At 47.4% G+C, this 21,351-nt stretch overlaps 5 protein-coding genes across 5 annotated transcripts; 2 read left to right on the top strand and 3 right to left on the bottom strand.

The window, feature by feature from the left end:
* The first annotated feature begins 101 nt into the window (after positions 1-101).
* LOC128278935 (anaphase-promoting complex subunit 2) lies at positions 102-3,060 on the top strand. Its single transcript, XM_053017657.1, has 3 exons — positions 102-113; positions 226-2,128; positions 2,198-3,060. Exons 1-3 carry the CDS (start codon positions 102-104, stop codon positions 2,644-2,646), a joined length of 2,364 nt encoding a protein of 787 aa, XP_052873617.1. The 3' UTR covers positions 2,647-3,060.
* LOC128278128 (WASH complex subunit 3) lies at positions 2,628-3,392 on the bottom strand. Its single transcript, XM_053016794.1, has 2 exons — positions 3,182-3,392; positions 2,628-3,093 (listed from the first exon to the last, which is right to left on the bottom strand). Exons 1-2 carry the CDS (start codon positions 3,302-3,304, stop codon positions 2,674-2,676), a joined length of 543 nt encoding a protein of 180 aa, XP_052872754.1. The 5' UTR covers positions 3,305-3,392; the 3' UTR covers positions 2,628-2,673.
* An 805-nt stretch (positions 3,393-4,197) lies between these two features.
* On the top strand, positions 4,198-5,170 carry LOC128267786 (RNA exonuclease 4-like). The gene is made up of 3 exons (XM_053004706.1): positions 4,198-4,348; positions 4,421-4,483; positions 4,551-5,170. The coding sequence occupies exons 1-3, from the start codon at positions 4,327-4,329 to the stop codon at positions 5,135-5,137; spliced, it is 672 nt and encodes a 223-aa protein (XP_052860666.1). The 5' UTR covers positions 4,198-4,326; the 3' UTR covers positions 5,138-5,170.
* Positions 5,171-5,267: 97 nt separating this feature from the next.
* LOC128268143 (DNA polymerase epsilon subunit 3) lies at positions 5,268-5,857 on the bottom strand. The gene is made up of 2 exons (XM_053005166.1): positions 5,523-5,857; positions 5,268-5,448 (listed from the first exon to the last, which is right to left on the bottom strand). Exons 1-2 carry the CDS (start codon positions 5,791-5,793, stop codon positions 5,300-5,302), a joined length of 420 nt encoding a protein of 139 aa, XP_052861126.1. The 5' UTR covers positions 5,794-5,857; the 3' UTR covers positions 5,268-5,299.
* Positions 5,858-14,634: 8,777 nt separating this feature from the next.
* Positions 14,635-21,147, bottom strand: LOC128278934 (tyrosine 3-monooxygenase-like). Its single transcript, XM_053017656.1, has 9 exons — positions 21,091-21,147; positions 20,112-20,223; positions 19,833-19,886; positions 19,292-19,363; positions 19,133-19,198; positions 18,179-18,665; positions 17,782-18,114; positions 16,089-16,215; positions 14,635-15,388 (listed from the first exon to the last, which is right to left on the bottom strand). Exons 1-9 carry the CDS (start codon positions 21,145-21,147, stop codon positions 14,987-14,989), a joined length of 1,710 nt encoding a protein of 569 aa, XP_052873616.1. The 3' UTR covers positions 14,635-14,986.
* Positions 21,148-21,351: the final 204 nt, after the last annotated feature.

The following is a 21,351-nucleotide window of genomic DNA, read 5'->3' as shown; positions in this document are numbered from 1 at the left end:
TTGATAGATAAACGATGAAAAGTGAAACAAAGTCAAATAAAAGTAAACAACGCCCAGCCGCCAAATTAACTAAGCCGGGTTTATTTTCTTTGCAAAAAACAATGTCGTACTGTGTAGAATTTTCTCAGTTAACAAACAAGGTGTTTCCTGTGTTACAAAAGAAGGTGGCAATGTTTCAGAATTCATTTTAGCGCAGTTCAGATTTATATCTTCTTTACTATTCAGACCATCGCCGAACCCGTATCGACCGATGAGCTGAACCGGCTGCAGAAAGGATTGCTTGAACAAGCTGCGGGACGGACCATCCTACTGACTCGTCTGTACGAGAGAGTGTTGCTGCAAATCAAATGCACCTTGAGCCACGAAACAGTACCGAAGTTCTGGGCACGTTTTACGCCCAGCATTCGGCAGGCTGGTGATCAAACGTCGTTAGGATTACCGAAGCACTTGGGGGTTGCAGTCGCAACGGAGATCAACGGCCGATTGCTCGAGTTTCAGAATGCGGTAAAAGAATTATACCTTCAGTATGCTTTTTTCCGGCGCCAGCTCAAACGTCTCGCTCTGGTATGTTCGGACACTATCGTGCCGTATCATGTGAGAAAAAAATCGAACGAGGTAGCGGAATTCCACGATATGTTCCACTGCGAACTGCTCAGCCAATTGCCACCGCACTTCAATGACCTCGTTTATGACTTCTATACCATCGCCTTTCGCGTGTTCGTATTCACGTACGCGGAAAATGAAGATTATATGGAGATTCCCGAATCGCACCATTGCGAGGCATGTGGTGTTGAAAACAACGAGTGCCAGTGCCAAACCATAGCCAGCGCATTCAACATCACGAATAAGTACCTCTCTTTGATGGGTCTTTTGGATCAAATCGCAGGCTATACGCTGAATCAGTTGATCCAGGAGCGAATCGATGCGAAAGTGCGCGAAACGAAGGAAAACTATGCCACATCGCACGTTGAATCGCTAGAATTGTGGCTGAATACCGTGGTGTTGCAGTGGTTGACGCGCATCTATAATCAAGGGTCATTGCAAGTCAAACCGGAGCATCATTCGGTACAGAAAGCTATCGATAACTTTCAGTTGAAGCTGAGCTTTTATATGTATGAAAATTACGCAAATACGATCGTCAACCAGTTCTTCCAGATCATCATTAACTTCCCAATGTCGCAACCCGCGGTGGACGATCTAAAGTTGTGCCTGGGAAAGATTAAGCTGAAACGGTGCTTCGTTGAAACGATTCGTCAAATGTTACAGAACCGTCTGCTACATCCGGGGGTCGATACACCGGACATACTGACGGGTTACGTGGCAGCGCTGAAAACTCTTGCCCACTTCGATACGAGCGGAGTACTTCTACGTTCGATTACAAAACCTGTTAAGGAATACCTGCGCGGGCGCCCGGAAACCGTGCGCTGTGTCGTGACGAGTCTTACTGGAGAGGGCACATCAGATCTGGCAGAAGAGTTAGCTAAGAGCGATCCAAATGAGACGAAAGCTCCAAACGAAAATCCAGAAGAAACGGACTGGAAAAACTGGAACCCTGACCCGGCTAATGTCGCTCCGGCCATGCTGAAAAGTGCCAGTGCTAGCAAGGCTGCCGATATCATATCGATGGTCGTTGATATATATGGTAGCAAAGAAATATTCGTTAACGAATATCGCAACCTGCTTGCGGAACGGTTACTTTCGCAGATGGACTTCAATCCGGAGCGGGAGGTTAAGAATCTCGAGTTATTGAAGCTGCGCTTTGGCGAAAGTATGCTACACAGCTGTGAAGTGATGCTGAAGGACATAACGGACTCGAAGCGTATCAACAACCACATACTGTTGCCAGACTCCGAATCAGACAAAAACATCCCTTTCCCATTGTCGGCTCTAATTGTTTCGTCGCAGTTTTGGCCAACGTTTAAGAAGGAAACAATGGAGCTGCCGTCCGCGATAAAGGAAATATTTGATATGTACACGAAGGCATACGAGGCGTACAAAGTAAACAGAACGCTTCACTGGACGCCACTTAACGGGAAAGTGTGTATAGAGGTGGAGCACAATGGCAAGGTACAAGAGATGCTGGTCACTCCTGCTCAAGCAGCAATAATAATTCATTTTAGCGAACAGTGTAAGTTTCTGCTTACTCCAACAGCATTTTTAGGTCAAAAATAACCCTTTTATCCTCGTATCTCTGTAGCTCAATGGGAATTGGATGCCTTGGGGCAGGTATTGAACATGCCACCGATCGTTCTCCGGAAGCGCTTGCTCTTCTGGCAGTCGAACGGTTTGATACGCGAAACAAAAGAAAACGTCTTTGTGTTGGTGGACAAAAATGATGATTCGGAGAAAAGTTTGGAACAGATGCAAGGCCAATCGAACGATATGTGCGAGGAGGAAGAGGCAGAAAGTGCAATGGAATCCGCTAGTGACCAACGTGAAGAGGAACTACAAGTTTTCTGGTCGTACATCGAAGCAATGTTAACTAATCTAGACTCGCTGCCACTGGATCGTATCCATCAAATGCTGAAAATGTTCGCTTCCCAGGTCGACTTTACTCAGGACGAACTGAAGAACATCCTGCAACGCAAAGTTCGCGAACATAAATTGGTGTACGCAGGTGGTGTGTATCAGCTGCCGAAATCGTGAACAGATTAACCGGCAGAAACACATTTATTATAAAAACTGGTCAATATAATTTGGGTTCAGGCCTTCCGCAGTTATTTTGTTCTTTACTGCACCCAAGGGTACGCCGAGATGAAGCATTTTAAAGTAGTGATCATATTGTGGATCTGCCTTTGCATTGGTCGCTGGTTGTGTTTCCTCCGTAGCTAGAACAGTGTCGGAGGATGAAGGATCGGAAGTAGTGGGCTGTAAATGCGCTGTGGTACCGTTATTGTTAGCATTCTGCAGAACATCGATGGATGCCAATTTCGCCTCCAAGATCATTAAGGAAGCTTCCATGTTTTGCAATTTGTGGTCAATGAGAATCAAACGATTCTCACAATCAGAAGCAAATTGATTGAGGAATGTGGCGGTACTAACAACAAAATGGTTTATGAACGCCACCATGCGTTTCTGGTTGGTCGGAGGAAGCTGTAGCAAAAATAGATTGGCAGTTTGTTAAGATCAATCAACTTAAACTAAAATAAACCGTTTTTAAACGCACTGGTTATAGCCATACCTCATGCTTCTGTATCGCCATTGAATCCATTGTCCATCCACTGTGTGCAAATAATGGTATTTTGTTTAGATCTATTATGGAAAGCAGGTTCACGACTGCATTGTTGTTAGCGACGACGAGCATAGAAAACACAGCAAGTGAACGAAAGACAAGTTTTCCGTGTGTGCATATGGATAAAGTATTGTGTAGCACCGTCAAGGGTCCACTACAAACCGAAAAGCAAATCCATTTGAATTTACAATTAAACTAACAGTCTCAACAATTCAATTCACTGTTGCATTTTTCAACATTACTGTAATACAAACAAAGCAATACACCTAAACAAAAAAGAACACGTTCGCTATTGTGACAATAGCAGCTGTTTATAAGCCTGTGTTTGGCGGATTAACTCGAATTCTGCTCGAATTCTTTCATCTACAGAACAAAAACCGAATGTTATACTATTGTGACCAGCAAATATCGGGAAATCATTTACAACTCAAAACTTATTCTTTATTTATTCTTCTAAATCTATGGCATCACCTTTAAAATAATACCTAATTTTGGTAATGTATTACCATGTATTATCTATGTGTAGATTTATTCCATATTTTTAAATGGTTCCGGTTTTTTTCCCATTTTTTGAAACGGTTTAGGTACAACGGTGGCTCGAAAACGGTGTCTAAAACAATTGAATTTATCGGATAGCCAGAAATCACATAATGCTTAGTAAGGCGAATTCGGTAACTGCGGAACGATAAGGGTTACGTCACGGTCACGAAAATGTGATACAAAACTATCACGACGAAATGGAACCAAGAATCGTCACTTCACCAATCTAACATTTTTTTACGCATTGCTGAAATAGTATGTTTTATTGACAGTTTGGCTGGATGAAAAGAATTCATAATGTACCACACCACGACAATCTAAGACAACTGGGTCCCTTTATTTTTTGGTCAAAGTAGTACGCTTCTCGTATGCAGGAGCCCTATGTTTACCGTTTATGACATTAAAACTACGGGACAGATATGCGGATCGGTTTCTAGACACAGAAATTGTGCTTTTTTATTTACTGGGTTTAGCATAATATGTATATTGTTAAGGTAATTCCGTTTTAAATACATACAGTGATAAGTATAAACTGTTCCTGTTAATCGAGAGCAATGTCAGAGCAGGGGGAAATACGTATGTTCCAGGTTTTGTTGGCAACACTCAAGGACGCTTTGTGAACATACGCTCTTTCCATTCTCATTACAGCTTGTCTTGGGAAGACTGTCCTGAAATTTGGTAATCTGTCGATCAACGCCAGAAGGAACCGCGGTAATTTTATTCTTTGCCCAACCCTTCACTATTTGAAAAATAATCCAATCTGTATGTGATGCCATAGATTCAACTCATAAACCGTTCCCCGCCAAGCCGGTTTTAGACCTACCATGCGTTCCTCCATTGCTACTGACCAATCGGGTCGCTCTAGATTGCGAAATGGTGGGAGTAGGAATCGATGGCAAGGAGCATATGCTGGCACGAGTTTCTGTGGTGAACGAACATGGAGATGTCCTTGTGGATTGTTATGTCAAACCGCAGCAAATCGTGAAAGACTATCGCACTAGGATAAGCGGTGTAAGCCCAGAACTCATAGAAGCAGGTTTTGAGTTTGCTGCTGTTCGAGAGTTGGTAAGAAAGTTAATCTACGGTAGAATACTGGTGGGCCATGCACTGAAAAACGACCTGACTGTGCTCAAATTGGGGCACCCCAAACACAACATCCGCGACACATCCCGCTACAAGCCGATAACGAAAAAAGTTTTCGCCCAAGGCACTCCGAGCTTGAAATCCTTGACAAAGCATCTCCTCAAAGTAGATATACAGAATGGCACTCATGACTCCGTCGAGGATGCCCGTGCTGCAATGAATATCTATTTATTGTTCGAACAAAGCTGGGAAAAGTCTGTTCAGCAGTCTAGAAAATACTGAACGTAGCGATGGTGGATCCGTGCATTGCATTAGGTGTACAGTCAATAAGCAAAATATATTTACTTTTACTTAACTGTGTGCCGTTTTATTTAAAGAGACAAATAGAAACAAATGCCTAACTATGTAAGCAATAATCAAATTTATTATTCGAAAAAGATGTGTTTATTCTAACACCTCAGCTTGTACCGTCTGTTCATTTGAAGGCTGTTCTGCCAAATTTTCCAGATCAATTACTGCCCCCTCAACTGTTGTATCGTTGTCAGGCTTCGGTATCTTTTTCTCTTTTTTGGATTTAATCATCTTCCTGTAGGCTAAGGTAAACAAGAAAAAAGATATCGCGTCAGACCATAGTTTTCGGCAAACAACACACTTGTTTGTCACTTACTTTCCAATTCGTTCTTCAAGGGCTGTATGAAACTTTCGAATTCTATTTCCTCCAGTCCTCCGAAGACATGATCGGCAGTCAGAGATTTGTGATTCTTCCGCTGCGCTGCTGTGGTAGCAGCTGCGGTAAGGTACAGAATGAAAACGGATGTCGCACGGGCAATCGCCAAACGACACTCGGCAGATACTTTCACCTCCGGCGGAACAGCTTCTTTGATCAATCGTGTCACCGCCGTATTCGGCAAATTTAGGTCTTCAATTCGTTCAACCATTTCGAGGGTTCAATATTTTCTGATTCCCGCCGCTTCTGCGTCCAATTAGCAGTTCTAGCTCAACCACTCTGTTTATATTTCTCAATAACGCGCGCGCGTTCTCTTTTGACATTAGAAAGCCTCGGCCAGTTTACGCGCAGTGCAGGGTTCACTACAGACCCTAATCGAAGTTGGTTGGCATGATTTTTAGCAAGAAGCGAAAGATTAACCATCAAACAGTTTTAAGCCATTTGCGCAAAGCTGGACTCACAAAGAAGCTCTATGTTTGGATGGCACACCAATCAACACAAAAATGTGATGCATCGAATTTCAATCTGCTCAGCTTTGGCCAAACGGAATGAAATCGACCCATTTCTTAAACGGATGGGTACAGGGATGAGAAATGGGAGCTTTTTGCCAATAACAAGACTTCTACAAGAGAGGCACTATCAAGGTATCTTTAAAAAAACAACACATTTTCCAACAAAACGGTGTATATTTGACGCAAATCGGACCATCGGAACATCTTAAATACAGTTTTGAAAATCACTCCCATACAAAATCTAAGCAAAACTCGCAAATTTTTCTAGCAATTTAGGCCAAACTCAGCTGGTGCAAGTTTTGCCACGTATCCAACAGGAAGCGAGAAGGGAAGCCGATCGGATACGTCACCGGGAAACCCGTCTGAATAGGAAGAGCAACGGGAAATGATAAGGGAAACCGATCAGATAAGTAATCAGGAAGTCCGATCCTATGAAACGGCGGAGCAACTGTTTGGGCTGCAATTGAAGATATGGACTTAGAGGATATGTGGTTTCAGCAAGACGGGGCAACGAGCCACACAACGGTTTTCGATTTTGCGATTTGGTGATGTCAATTGGTCACTAAGATCGAGTAATTTGACACCGTTAGACTTTTGCTTGCGGGACTCGTTTTTATGCTGACAAGCATGCAACTTTGGAGCATTTGAAGAGTAATTTCGTTAAGTTATGGCCGAGATAACAACCAAAATGTCCACGTAACTCATTCAAAATTATCTTTTGAGAATCGACTGTTGCCGAGGCGACCAATGGCAAAGTACAACATTTATGATTAAAAAAAAATTCATAAAAAAATATTAGCTAAAAGCATAATTTGTATGTGTTTTTTTACGTTTAAAGTATAATTTTAAAACTACGAAATGGATGATCCTGTATTTTGTAAACTGTTTATCGGTTCGTTTATTTCAAGGCGTTGAAAACGAAGTAGATTGAACAACAAGCCTTTCCTGTGAGTTTTAAATGCGGAAATAGTTCAGGGTAAAATTCACGCTACTATCTTCTCACGACGATTGTTTCAAATGTTTATCTTTACGACTAGAAAATATGAATTATTGTGGAGTCGTTGTTACTCGCGGATTGGTTCCAGTGGCGTCTTAAAAGACGCTTCTTGACCTTGGCTTGGGGTTGCGCCTGTCGCAGCGGCACCGATACCTTCTGGTTTGGTTCCTGGCATCGATGATGTCCCAGAAGTCGACGCCGTCGACGATGACGCCTGCTGTAACGTCTGCTTGGTCGTCAGTAGCGCCTTGAAATGCTAGCACCGCTTTCAGTTCTCGGTAAAGTACGGGTGAGACATTGCCTGTTCAGCGCTCAGTCTCAGTAGCGGGCGACACACGAGAAGCTTTTGTAGCAAATCACGCCCTTTGGAGTTAAGCCGCGGCACAACTTGGCTCCAGGAGGTTGTCGGAGGGTACACTGGAATGTTTCAAGCAAAAGAGATTTGAATTTAATGTTCAACAATTATTTGTAGCACGTGGTGCTTACGTGGGAAGGGTTTGTAGTCCGACAGTTGCATTATCCCGGGCCAACTGTCCATGGTCGGTGTTCCTAGCAGTTTGAATATTCGCTTCAGCTGATCGTCCACATCGGAACCAGGAAACAGTGGTCTTCCAGCGTTGGCCAGTTCAGCAAATATGCATCCCGCCGACCACATATCGATGCTGGTAGTGTACAGCTTGGCACCGAAGAGGACATCCGGTGGCCAAAAGAACAACTGTTGCAATCACTCACTCACTCTGTGAGTGATTCCAACAGAGGCACAAACGATGTGTACTTCGCCAATTGCACTACACCCAGTTTGCAAACCATATCATTAATATGAAAATCACATGGTGCTGTCTTAAGTTCGTCTATGTTGATTGCTTGGTAGATGTTTAATTCGGGCGGTGCGTCTATGTCCGGCGGAAATTGGAACGATTTCCTCGCCGAGTTCAAAAGTTGGCGTCCTAAGACGACCGTACCAAAGTTCTGTGCCGATGCCGATGCTTCTTCGAATTTGACCACTTCCACATCGCCATCTTTGGTCTTGGCCAAAAACCAACTATCGGCACCGGCTGCTGATATGACGTGACCTCTTAGTAGGAAGTTCTCCCTTATTTGAACCCTACGGCCGTTGTTCATAGCCGTAGGGTAGGGATTGTTTCTTGGCCGGAGACGACGACGGGCTTCCTGCTCAAGTTGCAGGGCCTCTCCCACCTCCTTGACCCCCTGTTCAGGATCTACAGTCTGGACATCCAATCCCAGGGTGCTGAAGTAATCCTCGAACGGGTTGGTCGAACGGGTGGGTAAAGGCCCATGGTCGGTTACCTCGTCCACTACATGTAGAAGGCAGTGGACGGAAGGCGTTACATACCCTACTACCGCGTAGTACTCTGTAACGTACTTTGAGAACAAATATCGTGCATATCTAAACAAAACTCTATTCCGGATGTTGCAGTTGCAAATGGCAACCGCTAAATGCAGCCTGGAATAGAGTTTGTAGTGCTCTTCCGACAGCACCTGCTTAAAAACCACTATTCCCACTACATCCAAAAAGTATCCCCACATTGAAGGGGACCATGATTCAATGTTCATGCTGAACCGTCTGCCTGCCTCGTGTGGGAATCGGACCTTGCACAGATCGTGCTGAAGGAGCTCAAATCTTCGTTCCTCCATCCGACTGTGGTGCGTAAAAATTTCAAAAAATTCCTTCACCACACCCAGGTGAAGCAGATGCCGATCGTCTCCCACAATTACGTCCCTTACGACGTTTATTTGCAGATTGACCAAAGGGGTCATCTGCGTGGCTTCACCACCAGTACGATGTGTATCATCGTACGCACCAGCCACAAATTCATTGTGCGTTCGTGGGCGGGAGTCGGTGGTGTCGTGGAAGGAAATACGATTTCCTACCTGGATTCCCTTAATCGTGCATTTTGGGCAACCATGGTAACCCGTTTCGGCGACCGTCTCTTTAATTATAAAAAAAACAATTATTTTCAAATTCTTACTATTTAAATTTACGCCGCTAAGATACCTACCTTTCACAAGCGCGCGTGCCTCAGCGTCTCCAAGAACGAATCTTACTCGAACAGTTGGCAGCAGAGTGTTCAACTGTTCGCAGAGTGGCCTGAGTAGCACCTGCGCGCTTGGTTTAGTGCTACCACAATATATGGTTAGCACGAAAGGATCTACGGCGTACACCCGCGCTAGTACAACCCAAGACTGAAAGTTTGGGTTCCCTTGCTGCGCCAAGGGCACCCCACCGACGTGAAGCTCCAGCTGTAGGCCTTCGATGGCACTGGTCCACGTCGATGGGTTCTGTTCCCGTATTGCCGCTTCTGTAATGATAATGTAAATATTAATGTGACATGATATTTGCAACGAACGCACCAAACGCGAAATTGTTGCAGAATCGAAAGAAATATTTCATCCACACAGCAAATTGATCGCGCTTGCGACTGCACTTGATCAAATGCCTGCCTAGAACTATTTGGAAGTGTTGAGTGCTGATAAAACACTTGCCGCCCAACTCGAAAGACAGTGCAACGCCGGTATCGGGAATCGAAACCATGGCCGGCTGCGTTACAGCAACGAGCGTTGCCGACTGCTCTATCACATATAAAAATGGTGAATTCTAAAACGGATACACAAACAGCAAAAAAAAAGTCAGCGCAATACGTTATAGTTAATATCGTAGATAGTTCAAGGCAAAAGCACATTCTTACTCTTCAATCAGTACATCGTGATGTGTACGCCAAAATTGAAACGGAGCGCTTACTTTTTCTTTGTTTTGCGCGACGCAATGAAAAATGATAGGAATGTTGATCCAAAAGATTTGGGTCCTCTGCCATGGATATTTCTGGTCTCTCATCAGAAATAACATAAGAATAATAACAATAATGAATTACATAATAACGTAATAAGATCAAATAAGGTGCAACCTATAATAATATGTCAGAAATAAAGCTTCAGGCGTACTTACCTACGTCACGATTCCAGTAGGCCGCAACCACTTTATCGGTAGAAGCATCACGGATTACGGTGGGGTTGATCTCCCACGGCCCCTCGAACACCGTTTGAGGATATTTCGGAATGGCCGGAAGAAGAAGACCCGCTGCGCACAATATCTTCGGCAGCATTGTTCTTGGCCCAGCTTCTCCGCTTCGCTTGCATATCAGCACCATTTGGCTTACTACCTCTGCCATTTCATTACGCTCATCTCTTGTAGTGTTGGTGTGTACATGCTGAGTATCAGTCTCCAGCATTTCTTCCTCGCTATCACTTGGTCGCTTCGACGGGCCCGCCTCCTGACCGTCCTTTGTCGTAGTCGCCCGTCGTTTTCTCCCGTCGTTGGACGACATTCTGCAAGAAGAAAAAAGTGCCATTAACAAATCACAATGCTAATCCTTGAAAGTTTGTGATAACATTTAAATATATAAAGAAAATATTGATAATATTTACAATATTGAAATACTTAAAATACTTATATTGAGTGCTGAAAATATATTGAAAGTGATATTAAAAATGATGTTGGAAATAACATTTTCATCAGAAGTATAAAGTCTTTGAAATGATGCTCGTCGATGAACTTTTGATACAAGTTACGGTCGTAAGCAGTTTCTAAGCAACGATAGCGACGTCGCAGGCATAAACATTCCGACATTCCAACAGCGGCGAAACGGTGGACAAGTTCCCACGCTCGTAGACCAGAGCCAAGGACCAGCGGCCAGCAAACTAACACCCGCTAACACATATTTGTTAAAAATAAAGCCAGTCTTGTCCTAACAGCCGAACCGTGCGTTTCGATCTGCGTTTCACATCGAAAGAAGCTGCTGGAGCTTCCTGTCCCTTCCGTTACCCCTACTTTAACACGGATAACATGAATAACGACTTTTTCTTAACATTTTTTTCGCATATCGTACTTACCTTTCCCGAGGGCAATTTTCACTAATTGCTCAAATTCACAAACTTCGAATTCAACCGACTTTAACAACAGTTACATCAAACCACGTTCCTCGAACAAAAGATACTTTGGTAATAATAATAATCGAATAATCTGTTCCGGGATGGTTGTAAATACGTTAATACTTTTATTCGCGTCTTGTTTTGGTTTTTCTTGTCGAGCGTTCATGTTTTTGGGCGCCAAGCGGCTGTCACTTCGACAGTGCTGCCAAAACAGCCTTTCTGTATTATTCACGTATATAAGGGCGGATCGCGCGATTGAGTAAAAACACAAACAAAGAACAACCTTGGCTTGTTAATGTTAATAATGATGATAATAATAATTGATTAATAATGCTCACTGTAATTTTTGTGCTCATTTTTCACCTTGGTTCAGCTGACGGCGTCGCCTTTTGAGGTTTTTTTTCGGGGTAATTTCGAGTGGAGTGTTGTTTTTCACACAGAATTTGATAAAGATTCTTTCTGCGCTGCCACACGGTGTATAACAACAGATATAACAGCCTCATATAACAATTTTGACAGTACAGCGACCAGGCGTCAAAAGCGTTGTGGCTCAGCAGGCCCTATAACACGACATTATGCAGGGCGCAACCCACGACTTTATACAGGGTGCACACCAGATTTGACACTATGTTACGTGTTACGTGTTACAGTTATGCACCGTGTGGCACCGCAGTTTGCCATCCATTTTTTGGAAGAGACAAAAATCGACGATGAGCCAAATCTTGTCCAAGCCAAACAGCTGTCAAAAATTGACTGATTACAAAAATGGCCGAACTTTTCATCATAAGTTACTGACATGTGTAGCAACCTAACGTCACAAAAAAATCGAAAATCGGATATACGTAGCCCGAGAAAATTCAAATGTCGCGAAAATGATTGATCTCACCTCGTAAATACAAGTTTTATTAATTTTTCGCATTTATTTTGCCCGATTTGCGATAAAATAACTTATTTTTTTCCGTATTTTCCTTAACCTTATTTCGATTATTCCACAGTTATTTCCAATATTTCAAAGTGTTCACATTAAGCAAATACAGTGATTGAACAAATCGTTTAAAATATTACTTGCTACAAATAATTGTGGGCGATCAATTTTGTGATAAATACGGCCCGGTTCGATCTTCTAAGATAAAAAAAACAACAATTTTGTATTATGATACATTTATGACACTGTCTTTATGTCTAAAATTTGCTTCGGAAATTGGTGCACACACTATGAACATTATCAAGTTGGAATCGTTAGATGAAAGACAACATCTTGGCAAAGGAATGCACTTCTTGATGTCGAAATAGCATGTTCTCGAATTTTGTTCGACTTTTTTCTACGGTAATTAAATGAAACACATCCGCGAAAAATCTAACGCCGCGCTGTGCATATGATTATGTTGTAGAGCTAATGCCTATAATACCTCTAGAAGATCAATTGTACAACGATTAGATCCTTATTTCTTGTTGTGAAATGAAATCAATCTCAATATTCAATACCCAATAACATTTACAACATTTGTGTGTGTTTTTTGTCTCTTTTATTTGCATTGCTACTTTCGTGCTAGATAGCTTTTACATCATATTCGTTTGATCAGTAAGACGGAAACTTTTACCAGTTTTTTAAATATATTTTCTCACTTTCTGATAGGTGCGCGTGCTAAGATTGGTTCCTATGAATATAAATAGGGCTTGTGTCTTTGTTTTCCGCTTTTGTTTCTTGCTTTATACACAATAATAAAATACACAACTAGAAAAACAAACACATGAGATTACAACAGACAGTCGAGGATGAATTTTCGTTGCAGTGTGTTTCAATTTTTTTGCTGGGTTTTGTGCTTTTGATTTAAAGGATTCGTCTCGCTGAGAACGTTTGTCGAGAAGGACGGGAAGCGGAGGGCAAAGAAAGGTAATCGAAGGGCGGCAGAATGTCTCGGGCCGATGCGGGGACCGCCACTTTCACCGGTTACTCAGGACCCAGCCCAAGTGGCATCGCGAAGCTCTCACCAAAACGGCAGGTGGTCGTGTTATCGTATCGAGCAGTCACTCCCTCTACGATGGTTCCGTATGGTGCAAGCTACAATGTCTAGTGCAATCTGTAACAAGATTGCAGATTCGGTTCTGAGGTGTGCACGGTCGGCGTCAAGGGCCGCATCGTACCCAGTTCCACGAGTCATTCCAAGGCGCCTTTGCGATCAGCCGATCACTTTCGGCACACGGACTCCTGCTTCCCGTCCTGAAGCGTTGTTGCCATTTTTTCTTGTTTTAACGAAAAACAAAGTATCTGCTTTTAAGTCAAGTGAATAATTTAACTTTAAACACTAACTTTAAATAGTATATAATACTTAGCATACTTTAAATAAAAAATATGTTATTCTCCAAAAAACAATACTCTCTCATACGCTACGATGACAGGACGTACACACGGGTGACACTAGTAGGAAAGAGGTAGGGATGCGGAAGAGGCCGTGGGAGGGTTCTTGGTTTTTACGGGAGCGGGCGGATAACGGTTGGATACGGAAGGAATGGGTTTCGCGGTGAGCAAGGGAATCGTTTACCGTGCAAAAATCGTGCCCATCGCTCCCCGGATGGCAGTTTGGGGAGGACGGAAGCGCGAGGAAGGGACGTGTGGACAGGGAAAGGTGGAAAGGAAGAACGGATTGCTTGGCAGGATGTTCACTCCAATAGGTCGGCGCCCGGCGGAGATATTCGAAAGCAGGAACAGACGCACTCCCGGACGCCGACATACGCAGCTCTTGTCGGTCCTGTGTCGTCCATCGTACTCGTCTGCACGGCTGCAGCTCTCGGTGATCGCTGAAAGGATCGGTCACCCAAGATCGTCATCTTCCGGACGCTCCAGAGCGCGGGCTGCTGCGTGCGACGGGACTGCGCTTGTTTCCACCTCTGAGTACACTCGGCTCGGCTCAACCGCTTCGGTTGGCTTGGAGGAGCTTCGAGCCGAGCTCCTTTCGCAAGAAGGTTTTCCTGAGGGATCGATCACCTCGATGTCGGATCGCTTCCGCGATGCACACTGGCAAAACAGGTTTCCGTTCGTCATTTCTAGCCTTCCCTTCGCGAATCCAGGGATGCCTAGCCCCTGATCCGCTCCTGTTGTCGCTGGTGGGCTGTTGACTCCTTCCTTCGTTTCGTGAGGGCTTCCGAGCTTCGAGCACCGAAGCTGTACACAGCTGTGATGCTTTGATTCCCGGGGTGACCCGCGAGGTGACAGACACCGCCGACGGGACGATCAGTCTGCACCTTCCGGACAATGCAGGCGTACCGTCCCTCCGGAAGGGATCGGTCGGGGGGCGTAGGTCACAATCGCGGATGCACAACTCGCGTCACGTCCATGGAAGGGGAGAAAGCCTTCTGGATTCGATGGTAGTTCGATCGTATGCTGGCACTCGTAGGTGGGGACGTGGGGACACCGGGATCCCCACACCCCCGATACTCGTTAGCAGAGAGAGAGTGTGTGTTTGCGGTACATCGGAAGGAGTAGTTCCTTTCGCGTGGTTTTGGATCCCTCCCTAGATCATACTGTGCTGGCGAATACTGTTCAAAGTAGTGGCGGTAGTATACATCGAGTTGTGCGTAGACTTCCGCTTGTTGGGTCCCCGTTGGCCGGACCGGATGTTCTGATGTCCGCCAGGGACTGCCGGACCTCGTCGTGCTCTATGGCCTACGCAGCTTATTGTCTTTGATTTGGACATATTTCCTTTCTTGGCGTTGCTGTAGTGTCTTGCCTTTCTCTCTCTCGCTCTCTTCCTCTTTCCATCCTCTTCTTCCTCACCTATATTCGCATCTGTTTTCTCCCAATCGCTCTCTCTCACACGCATCGGATCACATTTTCCAGAAGCACAAATGGCGTGCTTCTGCTGTTGTCGCTGCTTTGGCCGTCGCGCGCTCTCGAAAAGGGTAGAAGCCGGAGCAGACGGGGAGCGCGATCGCGAAACGCGAAGGGCTTAGCAGAACGGCTGTCGCAGCTTGGCGATAGCATTCGTAAGATGCAGCATCTCCGTGTTCAGCTGCGAGACAAGCGTTTCCAGCTTGTCGACAGAGTCCAGCACCTCTACGCGCTCGGTGTGCGGGTTGAAGCGCACCTCGAACGGTCGCGACATCGTCGACACCCAGCGGCGGAACTTCTCCTTCGCGTCCTCGAAACTCTCGGCGACATAGTAGATCGGCTGGTACTCCTGGTCCTGGTATGGCTGGACGGCAGTGGAGGCAGGGTCGAACGGGCGGTGCTCGGGCTTGTCGCTGATGGCGTGCAAAAGCTCCCCGTAAGCGGAGAGCAGACCGGCACCGTAAGCCTTTACTTCGTTCTTTTCCTTGCACAAGCCAAACTCCACCGTGAACCAGTAGACCTAAGGGGTTTGTAGTTGAAGAAGAAACGTAACGAAGAATCGTGGTAAGTATTTGCTTGTTTCATTGACGCCGACTTAATTAATCGCAAAAAAACCAACAACCTAACCACAAAGTGCTCCGACACAAGCAATCAAAAACTATGATTTAATAGACGGCGAGCTGTGTGTGGTCCGAGCACAAGCTCAACAGATGTAAATCACTCTACGAAAATGGACACTAACCAATCGAGCTGGCTACGAGCATAACCTCAAAACGAATAGTACATTTTTTTATGTCGTGTTCTCAAAGCTACACATTCAACTCGTTCAAGTTTCGCTTCATTAGAACCTCTCTCGTGGTGGTGGTGGCGGTGACCCACAAAAGAGCCCCACACACAGCACCAAACGCACGCGCACAAGAAAACGTGCCCCAGTTCCGGTTAGCATGGAACGCTGGCGGGTTTGCATTAGGCGGGTGTAGAGCAAGGGGCGTGAAAATGTGCACCATCGAGATAGCCATCAGAAGTGAATGATCACACGCTGTGTGCTTGATTGTGACCAATCAAGCGGTTGAAAACCTTAAGCGCCCGATCGAGAAGCCAAAGTTGCTCGAAACTGCTCGAACAGGTTCGAAGGTCGAAAAGGTCGAACGGTTTTGCCTGCTGCTGCGCAAATCCGCTTTGTTTGAGTCTTTTTCCTTCGCGTCCGACGCTTTACTTACCGTCGAGAGCTTTTCAATTTCCTCGTCCGAGGCACCGAGCGATGCTAATCCGATTTCCTGCGAGAACTGTGCGAAGCTGGGATCCGCCAGCAGCGGCATGTGACCGAGCAGCTCGTGGATGCAATCACTAGAAAGCGAACGGGGGAGAAAGAAATGGCCAGGATGCCAGGATTAGACAATGATAACGAAAGCGATGCAATTCCAGAAAAATGAAAAAAAGGTTCGGCTACTATGCGGAAACATAATTTAATTTTGGTTCGATGTGTTTCCCCCCGGGGGCCTTTTCGCAGGCACATTTTTATCCTTTGAAAACCGTAAGCAGCGGTCCTTTTCCAGTGCCCGCATTTGTCCGGTCGCCATGACAACGGATGCAAAAAGGGCTACTTCGCAGCACTTCGCAAATATGTAGTTCGCATGTTTCGAGCAACGTTCATGTGCTTCTGTCGATTCAGAGTCGTTTCCCACGCCATCGTCATCACCGATACCAAGTGGAAGTCAATAATTTAGATAGACGAAGCACTAATAGGGCTCTGTTGCCGTAGTTGCCCTGTTCCCCCGGGAGGGAGCATAAATCACGGTTGTGACGCTTTTAATTGAGTTTCCTTCGGGAAAGTCCGGGCGCATCCTGCTACCATCCGCTTGGAACCTCAACGTTTCGCCTCTCTCTCTCTCTTCACCCACCACCGAGAGAGACTTGTGCGAAAAAAGGCTAATTCGGAAAATGTTACGGAAACAGGGAGCAAAGTGAGCAAAGAGGCCTGAAACGGAATTGCCCCAGGAAAACATCAAACGCGCCTGATGCTGAGTGCGCGCGTGGCAAATGGTTTTGCCGCTGCCGAAGGAAATGACTCTACCGTCCACTGCGAGCAAAAAACGGAAGTCTGCCGTAGACGGGACGGGATCCGTAGATCCTGACAACAATGACAACCCGCTGCCACCAGGGGCCAAGGAGTGAAGGGTACGGAAAGTGGAGTGTGGAAAGCGTTTTGGGTAGAATTGCCGTTAAAACCATTTTACTCTATTATGACACCTTGCCGCTTTCTGCCACTTTGTGGCGCTCCGTTTTGATTGCGGGGGGTCAAAGGGCGATAAAAGACTGGTATCAGGACGATGGGCAGGAAAAGCGCCTTCCTATAGTGCTGGTGACGGTTCCGGGGTTGGAGAGGTTGAAACCAAACCGGTTGAAACCAAAATGGATTTTTACTGTGCTATTTAAAATGCTAGTTCTACGGCAAGGAACAACACAACCGGTCCCGTTGCGTGTTGGTGATTAGTTTGGAAGTCATGTGGAGCGGGCTGTGAAACACGTGGTTTCGAGCGTTAAGTGTCGTGTATAGTGTTCTCAATGCGTCAATCCCACAATGCCGTTAATCGTGGGCGGTTAGAGAAGGATTTAGAAAGCACTCAATGGTGGCCCCGGCATCCATAAGGCCCCTTCTTTTTTCTACACACTTCACGTGCTGCCAACAAAACCACACACACAATGGCGGCGTAAATTGTTCTGGCACCTAAGTCCTGCATCAATGGCAAAGCCAGCTCAATGCGCTCGAAGGGCTCGGTGAAAGGGAGCTTGTGGGGCGCTGCTCCATAATGACGCCCGGTTGCTGGGAAAGCTTGTGGATTTGGGGCCGTAAAACTCGGGAACGGGAAAAGGCAACTCTCGTACGATAGCGTGAAAAGGGCGACAACTTACGGTTCCGGCGTGTGGTAGGGCGAGTTGATGTGGCGCACGTACTGCGTGCTCTGGAAGATGCGGAACGCCAGTGAGGCGAGAAAATCGCGAGCCGTTAGCAGACCGGCGGCCGGCCGGAGCGTGAATCCGGTGTTCCTGCGCAGGAAATCGCTCATTTCCTGCAGCTGCGGCAGGCGCTCCTTGACAAAGATCTTCTCGTCCTCGAGCTTCTCGAAGACGGTAATGTACTCGGAGCAGGCGTGCTTCACCATCAGCTCCTTGACGCGGATGAAAACGGCGGCCCACGTCTGGTTCTCCGTCTCCTTGTAATCGATGTGCGGGATCGGGTCACCACTGTGTTGTAAAAAAAGACCCGTTAGGTTCCAGTTCGGTCTCAAACCCGCTTCCCGCTACTCACTATCGGTACGCGAAAGCGATCTCGGCAATCTCCTTGCGCCGAGCGCGGTACACCTGGTCGGCGAACCCGGGATGGTTCATGTCCAGGTCCGGCTCGTACTTGGTCATCAGATGGTTGCAGTTGTCCAGCTCGGAGGCGTGCTTCGGGAACCACGGGGCCTTCACGTTGACGTTGTTCTCCGACAGCAAGCTAACGCTGCCGAAGGACTGCGTCTGGCGCAGCGAACGGATCAGCTGCAGCAGATTGGCGCGGGCCATATCGATCTTGATCAGCACATCAAACTGGACGCCATCGCTGCGCGATTGGCGCGACTCCAGGTGGACCACCGTGCCGTGGTACGCTTCCACCGCCTTGAGGATGCGTCCCAGGGAGCCCATGCCGTCGCGAAGGCGCACGACCACCGCGGCACGGACCACCTCCTTCTCGGCTTCGGGCGACTCCGAGGCGGCGTTCTGCAGCACGACCTCCTCTTCGGTCAGCCCTGCGTCTGCGGGGTGGGGAAGAGTGAAGGAAACCGCGGGACGTAGCACAATCCGATTAATAATGGTTCGCAGTCGCATCGGTCAACAAGCGATGTGTGGGTGGGTGGGTGATGATGTGTGAGGGGGTGTAACAAGTAAATCCTTTTTAGCTTCTTCCACGCCCTGCGATTCGCTCTACAGTAATTTATTGGCGGGATTTTTGAGCGGGATTAACGGAAGGACCGTCCTCCGTCTCCGTGTAGCATTGTGGGAAATGATTCGTGTTACGGCGGGCCACCGAAAGGGGCAAGAGAAAACTAAGCGCCCGGCGCCATTCGCGAAAGTGGCCGTTAATGGAAAGGCCATTTTCTTCCCTGACGACGCTTCGCGACGCTTAACTGAACGCTCTATTTCATTCGCCGCGTCGGAAAGTATGAATTATGTGGCCCGGAAAAGCTCGCTCAAATGGACACCACCACGGTGCTGAACGTACCTTGTTCTTTCTCCTCGTCGTCGGCACCAGGGACGTGTTCCTCCGGCTTAGTGGGAAGCCTTTCAACTGCAGAACATTGACACACGAACACGAACCGAAAATCAAAAAGGCAACCAAATAAGCAACGGCCGAGCCGAGCGAAAGCCAAACCGCACTTACCTGCAACCAGCCGAATCTCCTCGGCGTCTTGATCCTCGATTGTCTGTTCAATCTCCTGCGGATGTTTGTCTTCTGAGCAGTCGCCAACGAAAGGTGGCCATTTTAGGTAACAATTTAAATAACCAATAACCGGATAACGAAAAAGAAATAATCAAAAATTAAGATAAGAAAAGTGTGTAAAAGAGCAACTAACAAACTGACTGAAATGAACTGAACGGGTAACCGATGTACGATCAAGAAACAAAGCAAAATGGATCCACAACTTGTGAACCAGAACGGGCGGCACTTGGAACAAAAAAAAAAAAACGAAAACGGAATTTTAAACCATACAAAAGTGAATGGACACACCATTCGACCTTCGGCGCTCGTCCGTCCGTCCGCTCAGGTTATCCTCAATTTCGAAATCGACGTCGAGCGACGTCGAGCGCCGTTCTCGGACTCGGCGAGAAGGACTCGCGCCGATTCGCTCCGTATTCTAAGTCCGTACACCGGTGTCCCGGCAGTCCCGCCCGTCGCCCTCTTGGGCCCCTTGTCGGCTTACCTTGTTGTTGCTGCTGTTCTTGAGCCTGTAGCATGGAACACTCCAGAGTGGAGTCTGCACGGAACGGAACGGGTTTAGCCACGGGTGTGGAACACACGGAAGCACGGCAACATCAAATCATGCAACATCAAGCAACGGATTTTGCGGCGGGCAGGAGTACAACGGGAGAGGCGAAAGAATAATGAAACATAATAAGTCAGCAACAGGAATCGCGGCCACACAAAGAACACTCATGATCGGGGGGCGCGAATGCCGGAAGCCCTGAAGGCAGCCTCTTACCGTTGGCCTTAGCGCGGGCCTCGTCCAGGACAGTTTGTTTGGTTTGCTTGACCACAATCGTCTCGAAGCGAGCATCGTCCACCAGAGAGCGGCGCCGGGACGGGTATCCGTTCTGGAAAGGAATGGCGTGATGGCGGAGAGAGCGTAGAGCAGCGTTAGTATGGGCCACAGCGCCAAAGAAGACATCATCAGCATCATCATCGACCGAAAACGGTGGAGTTTCGCAGCTTCTAAACGCTAAAAATGGTCACAGCCGAAGCCGAAGACGGGGAGCCGTCGGTCAGGCCGTCGCGGCTTTATGGAGGAGGCTTTATGTTTTACGAGCCTAACGACCGTCACTCCGGTGCGAGGAGGGGGTGGTGCGGGATCGTACAGCAGCTAGTGGTCAGGTGCCACACCATCCGCTCTGCCTCCGCTGCATACGCCGCACGCTGCACGTTGCTGATGCAACGCGATGACGCAATGGAGGCCCCCCCTACCGGGGTTCAGTACGGTTTTGATGCGCCGGGGCTACTGGGCCAGGGGTACGTCGTGGTGGACCGTTACCGGAACACATACCACCTGCCACCTGCCACCTGCGCCCCCCCGAGAGTGTCCTCTCGGTGCGCGCGCGTTGCGGTGCCGCAACCTTGACATGATCGCGATCTACCGGAGCGCAACGAACGAACGGATTGACCTGATTAGCCAAACACCTCGCCTCGCCACGGTTCCACACCCGTCCCCCTCGTGAACGACGAAGGCACCGCTCGAGTAGCTTCTTGAGTGGCCTCTCTGTCGGTCGAGTCGAGTTCGGTTCCTTTCGACCGACGTTTCCGTGTATGCCGTGCCACTCGGACATCCGCCGGCAAGCGTTCGGGGTTTGGGGTTTGGGTATCTGGGCCCTTCACACACCCCCCCGAGTGAAGCCACCCTTCCGCCGTCCGCGTCGCTCACAAACACACCCGCACAGGCGGCGTGTGTCGCGGAGTGACAGGCGGACCTTCGCCGCTTCGGACTTCGCATGGCCAACGGTGGGTGGTGCCGTTGCCATTGACATTGGGCGGTCAGGTTGCGTGTGCGTGCGTGCGTGGAAAAGGGGTAACCCCCCCCGCCTGCGCCCCCCGCACAGGCACACCGGCCGAATGCAAAGATGCATTGCCCTCAAAAAACACTTCCACAGCAAAGCCAACCGCGCAGGATCTGCGCCAGCGCCGGAAGGTGAGCCTCTCCTCAACCGCTCGCCGCGGTAATGAGGACCGGT

This window comes from Anopheles cruzii, chromosome 2 (assembly GCF_943734635.1).
Source record: "Anopheles cruzii chromosome 2, idAnoCruzAS_RS32_06, whole genome shotgun sequence".
Lineage (NCBI taxonomy): Eukaryota > Metazoa > Arthropoda > Insecta > Diptera > Culicidae > Anopheles > Anopheles cruzii.
This window is presented reverse-complemented; position numbering and strand designations above follow the sequence as displayed.

What these genes read in the sequence shown, in the direction of transcription:
- LOC128278128 (XM_053016794.1), bottom strand. Translation starts at nt 3,304, where the DNA reads ATGCTCGTCGTCGCTAACAACAATGCAGTCGTGAACCTGCTTTCCATA. An exon ending in TGGCGATACAGAAGCATGAG is followed by an intron (nt 3,094 to 3,181) that starts GTATGGCTATAA and finishes TTTTTGCTACAG; the next exon opens with CTTCCTCCGACCAACCAGAA.
- LOC128267786 (XM_053004706.1), top strand. Translation starts at nt 4,327, where the DNA reads ATGTCAGAGCAGGGGGAAATAC. An exon ending in GTCAGAGCAGGGGGAAATAC is followed by an intron (nt 4,349 to 4,420) that starts GTATGTTCCAGG and finishes TTCTCATTACAG; the next exon opens with CTTGTCTTGGGAAGACTGTC. An exon ending in CAACGCCAGAAGGAACCGCG is followed by an intron (nt 4,484 to 4,550) that starts GTAATTTTATTC and finishes GTGATGCCATAG; the next exon opens with ATTCAACTCATAAACCGTTC.
- LOC128268143 (XM_053005166.1), bottom strand. Translation starts at nt 5,793, where the DNA reads ATGGTTGAACGAATTGAAGACCTAAATTTGCCGAATACGGCGGTGACA. An exon ending in CTTGAAGAACGAATTGGAAA is followed by an intron (nt 5,449 to 5,522) that starts GTAAGTGACAAA and finishes TGTTTACCTTAG; the next exon opens with CCTACAGGAAGATGATTAAA.
- LOC128278934 (XM_053017656.1), bottom strand. Translation starts at nt 21,147, where the DNA reads ATGTCAATGGCAACGGCACCACCCACCGTTGGCCATGCGAAGTCCGAA. An exon ending in AGAACAGCAGCAACAACAAG is followed by an intron (nt 19,364 to 19,832) that starts GTAAGCCGACAA and finishes GCGACTGCTCAG; the next exon opens with AAGACAAACATCCGCAGGAG. An exon ending in AAATTGAAAAGCTCTCGACG is followed by an intron (nt 15,389 to 16,088) that starts GTAAGTAAAGCG and finishes CAAACCCCTTAG; the next exon opens with GTCTACTGGTTCACGGTGGA.
- LOC128278935 (XM_053017657.1), top strand. An exon ending in AATTCATTTTAGCGAACAGT is followed by an intron (nt 2,129 to 2,197) that starts GTAAGTTTCTGC and finishes GTATCTCTGTAG; the next exon opens with CTCAATGGGAATTGGATGCC.